Source organism: Callorhinus ursinus, unplaced genomic scaffold (genome assembly GCF_003265705.2).
Source record: "Callorhinus ursinus isolate GAN/ISIS: 27379988/994484 unplaced genomic scaffold, GSC_fseal_2.0 scaffold63, whole genome shotgun sequence".
NCBI lineage: Eukaryota > Metazoa > Chordata > Mammalia > Carnivora > Otariidae > Callorhinus > Callorhinus ursinus.
The window spans coordinates 3878633-3883341 of NW_027397125.1; the positions used below are offsets into that span (position 1 = coordinate 3878633).

General features: G+C 42.3%; 1 protein-coding gene across 1 annotated transcript; it reads right to left on the reverse strand.

Annotated features, from left to right (window-relative positions):
- Positions 1-510: 510 nt before the first annotated feature.
- On the reverse strand, positions 511-4468 carry COMMD3 (COMM domain containing 3). Its single transcript, XM_025891950.2, has 8 exons — positions 4288-4468; positions 2859-2970; positions 2690-2753; positions 2564-2598; positions 2141-2201; positions 1992-2048; positions 1839-1898; positions 511-892 (listed from the first exon to the last, which is right to left on the reverse strand). Exons 1-8 carry the CDS (start codon positions 4424-4426, stop codon positions 833-835), a joined length of 588 nt encoding a protein of 195 aa, XP_025747735.1. The 5' UTR covers positions 4427-4468; the 3' UTR covers positions 511-832.
- Positions 4469-4709: the final 241 nt, after the last annotated feature.

Here is a 4709-nt window from a genome sequence, read left to right on the forward strand (position 1 = left end):
CGCCGAGTAGAGCGCCCGGCCACCGCCCCCGCCTCGGCCCCGCCAGCCCAGCGGGCTGCGGCCCAGACTTCGGCGGCGCGGCGCGGAACCTGCGCCCGAGTTGGGCTCGCGGAAACAACAGCGCCCGCCCCTGTCTTCCCGCGGCCGCGCCGGCCCCCTTCCCCACCCGCCAGCGGCCGAGGCGGGGCGCGCGCGGGCAGTGGCTCGCTCCGGGCAGGGGCTCCGCGCGGGGGCTGGCCGAGCCGGGCCTCGGGAGTCCCGCAGGCAAGGGTCCGGCTGCGGGCGAGGCCCCCCCCCCCCCCCCGGCGCAGGTAACGGGACCGGCCGGCTCCCGACGCGGGGCAACTACGTCCGCTCCCCACGTCCCGAAGCTGGGGTCTTCAACAAACCCTGGAGATCGCATCCTTGCTCACTGTGTTTAACTTTAATCCAGAGAAAAGGCGATCGTTAAAAGTTAACGCTAATCGTATGTATGTCTTCAAAGTAATAATTAACACACAAACTCAGATCCAAACTCTCACCACTCTTTTTGTGGGAACTTATTTATTCAGAGTGCAATACTGGCTACTTCCTTTTGTAAGACTTGAGGAAGATCAAAATGGGATCAATGTTCAGTTTATACTAAAGATGTCTGAAATATTTAGGCAGAATTTCCCTCAACTCTTTTACAAGTGTAAAAAAATAAAGTGTCAAAATTGATGAGCGGCATAAATCCAAAAGGAAAAAAAATTCTACTTAAGAGGAGGACATCCAGCTCGCACAAACGGTGGTTCGGCCGACGACAAGGCGTTCCTGGTCTTCTAGACCCGGGCGGATCGTTAACTTCCCCACGTTACAACTGAGTTGCTCTTTCCAGACTTTTCGAAGCATCTTTAAGTTTCCCCACTAAGTCCTAAAAGACGTTTATAATACCACGTTTTTAGGATAAAACACAAGACAGAAGTATCCAAGTTTGAGAAAGATGCAAGAAAAAAGTCGGGGCACTTTCTAAACGAGTTTAAAATTCACGAGGATTTTAACCTTTGACAAGCTACTATCGATCAAAAGGTTTTCCTCTAAAATATCTCATCTTCAAGTGGGCTACTTTCCCTCAGATTTGAAATATAATTTCCAATCGAATCCTCGTTAACAGGCAAGGTATTGCCTGTTAAAACTAAATTTCTCAAGTTACCTAACAAAAACTATGCTGTATTCATACTTTCTGAAAGTTTAAAGTTTGATTAATGGTTACATTAAAATAATTCCACAGGAGATGCCTTTTGAAAAATTCAAAATTCATCAAAATTTCAAGTAATGCTCTTCATTTTTTTAAGAGGTAAGAAATAAATTCGTTATCATGTCCATTAACCAATGTAGTTTTGAATTTTTCCAGTCTTATATTGGCAACATAAAGAGTTTTAGAATTTTATGTATACTTCCTCCTTTATAAAAACTCATTTAAAAATTATTGAAAATCCTGTTTGAAAGTTTAATTCAATTTCCGAAAGTAAAGAAGACATTTTCAAAGATACGTTCTTAATTTTGCTTTGTCCTATTGGATCAAACTAATCACAAATAGAAGGAATACTACAATACTACAATAATCAATACTACAATTCAGAAATTTATCTTAGAGGGAAAAGCAAATATAAAACCAATTCTTTATGAGTAACATCTTAATTTCAAAAGTGAAGCCTACTTTAAAATACTGCTTTTGAAGCCATTTCCCATTAAATCCTTAACCAACCTTCATTATCTGCTGACAGATGGTTAATTTTTCTTTTGAACTTTCCATAAGCATAATTCTCAATTAAACATCTATAAACAGAGAAGTATATTCACAGATCCTAATACTGTACCTGTAATTGTTCCATGTTGCAACTAAAACTAATCTCTGGGTGGGATCGGGAATCAGTGTTCTAGGGAAGAAAAAAAATGCTGTTTATGTAAATCAAGGACATTTAAAATTTCATTTCTCATTTAAATTTTAGATGAGGCTTATATGTAAATACCTCTACATTTAAGGTCACCAAATATGCAGGTCTGTACATCTTATGAAGTTGATTGGTCTAAAACAACAAAATACATAATTTCAGTCTTTAATTCTATTTTTTTTTAAAGTTCCCTAAATCCCTCTAGAGAACAGTTTATTAAACTTTACCTTTATCTGATACTCCAAACGCCAAGAAACATCAGTTATATGAGGGAGAGATCTGCCTATACTAAAAAATACAATGATAATTTTGTACATAATATCTACATAAAAACTTTCAGTATTTATTTTTTACCAAGAATGGTGTCTACCTCCCCCCAACACACACACATTTTCAATTTACTCTGAATTTAAAACATTGTTAAACTTTATTTTCAAGTTCTGAAGAGTAAAAGAGCATTTTAAAAATTATCTCAATAAACTTTGTCTTTAAAAACATTAGCTTAACTTCAATTGTTTCACTTGCCCTTTGGCCCCTTTTCTTTTGGTCAAGATCCCTGTCTTTTTTCCCTGTTTTGTTTCACACCAGCACTCTCCATTCATACCTGCAAGTGAAAAGTGGCTCAGCTTGACACCTTATACAGTACCTACCTTCCCAGTAGGCTTTCTAGGGAATTCTTATTATTCTGGAGGGAGGAAAGAAAGAAAGAAAACACATCTTTTTGCAAAGAGAAGAAAAATAGTAATTGTTAATTTAAAAAACTTTAAGTAAGTAACCTGATATTCCGTGCAAAACAGTTCTATTCGCTCTCTATCAAATTTACAGTCTTCTAGATAAGTGCTAAAGGGGGGAAAAAGCCAAAGTTTAGTGTCCATTTTAAAAACTGAAATTGGAATCTTAAAGTTACTATTTGAAAATAAATGGATATTTAAATAAATCCTGTACCTTAGAGTTGATTTGTCAGCTCTTTGCTTTCCTGCCTCCAGTATGTAAGTTGCAGCTGCTGTGTGACAATGTTTTAAAACCACAGGATCGATATGTTTCAAGTCTGGATGATCTAAAATAAATTAATTGCTAGTGATGCCTGTGATAATAAATTCTTTATAGTCATATTTCTAAAATGGGTATTTTCATTTGGGCAAAAATCCCCTTTAACAAGAACACAAAAAGAATTCAACTATAAGGACTGGTAATTATAAGTAAATGAGATGAACTACAAGGTCAATGGAAAACAAAAAAGAACACACATCAATAATTCTGCTGTTACCAGTTTCAAATACCTTCTTTTATTTTGCCTTAATTTCTTACTGTTTTTAAAAAAAACATTGTAGCCCCAAAGAAAAAAATAACTACACAGTGGTCATTACAATGCTGGTTGCAGTATATTCAGAGGAAAAGAAGATAAATATTTTACATGGTGTAAATTTAAGAATGAATAAACTTTCCCCCTAAAGAATGGTTACTTTTAGGATAACTGGCTCCAAGGACATTAATGTATCAGGGGCGGTGAACGAGTTCAGAATATAAAATACAATTTTCAAAATATTTTCAGATTTTGACAGCTATCCTTTTTTTGAGATTAACCCAGGTGGTGGTTACTATTTTCGTTTAAAGAACTTCCACTTTCATACTTTTTGTACAAGTGTTTAGATCATGAAACTACAGAAAAAAACAAAATTTGAATTGTTGGGATATTTATATTTAAGAAAATGATCTAAAAGCGATCTGTCTTAAAATATGCCTTCAATCCATACTGACAGGACACTCGGCAATCACTGACCGGACCACTTAAAAGAGACTCCTCTCCTGGTAACTGGTGCGGAACAAAACACTCTGCACGATAGTTTAAGATTCTAGGCGTGGAACCTGTGCAAAACATACTTAACTAGCGTGTTGGAGTGATCATTGGAACTTGAGGTATTCTCTAAGTTGGAAATGTCAAGACTACGTGACCTAGTAATTACTTTGGAAACAGACTCTTTAAAACCTTTGCCAGCCTAGCACTGAACGCCTGAATTGCAGGGAGCTACCCTGACGACGTCCAAGTGTCAACCAGCCTTTGCCTCAAACCAGGCTGAAAACCTTATATGTTTAGGCCACAAAAAAGACTTGAACACGGGCCTTACAAAGGAACAAAGAGACTGGGAGGAGAAATCAGACCAGAAACGTGTAGCAGGCTATGTGCAGGTGCCAACTGGGAACAGAACAATGGTCAGGGTCCGCTCCGGGTTAACATCCCCACACTCCGTCCGGAGCGAAGGGCAAAGCCGGGAGACTTCCTCTTCCCGAGGTTTTCCCCTCTCGCTCGGTCTCGCTCCTCTTCTCCGAGCGCCCCTCCACCCAGGCCGATCTAGCTCAGAGCCGAGCGGCTTACCTAACACGGCCTCGTCCGCCTGGGCGTCCAGCAGGCTCTGGAAAGCCGCCCGGAGGAGAAGCGTGAAGGCGTTGGAGTCGAAGGAGCCAGGATCGGCCAGCATCTGGAAGCCTTTCTGCACATACTCCGAGAGCTCCATTGTGAGCGCGCCGTGACCTTCGACACGCGCACCACGTGACACGCGCCGCGCGCTCAGCTGATGCGGCCGCGCGCGCACGCGGCTCGGGGCGGCGGCGCGGGCTGCGGGCCTCCCAGCCCGGAGCCTCCCCGCCCGCCTGCCGGCTCGCGCCTCGGCCCGCGCGCCCAGCCGCCCACCGTCCGTCGCCCGCCACCCCTGTAGTCCCCGGCGCCGCGGCTTCCGTCCAGCTCTTCCTTCTGCGCCAGCCGCCAGAGCTGCGGCTCCTCGGCGAGAGGGGCGGCCC

Coding starts and splice junctions, on each gene's coding strand:
- COMMD3 (XM_025891950.2), bottom strand. CDS start 4,426: ATGGAGCTCTCGGAGTATGTGCAGAAAGGCTTCCAGATGCTGGCCGAT. Junction 2,599..2,689: donor TGTTTTGCACGGAATATCAG/GTTACTTACTTA, acceptor TCCTCCCTCCAG/AATAATAAGAATTCCCTAGA. Junction 1,899..1,991: donor TGGTGACCTTAAATGTAGAG/GTATTTACATAT, acceptor TTTCTTCCCTAG/AACACTGATTCCCGATCCCA.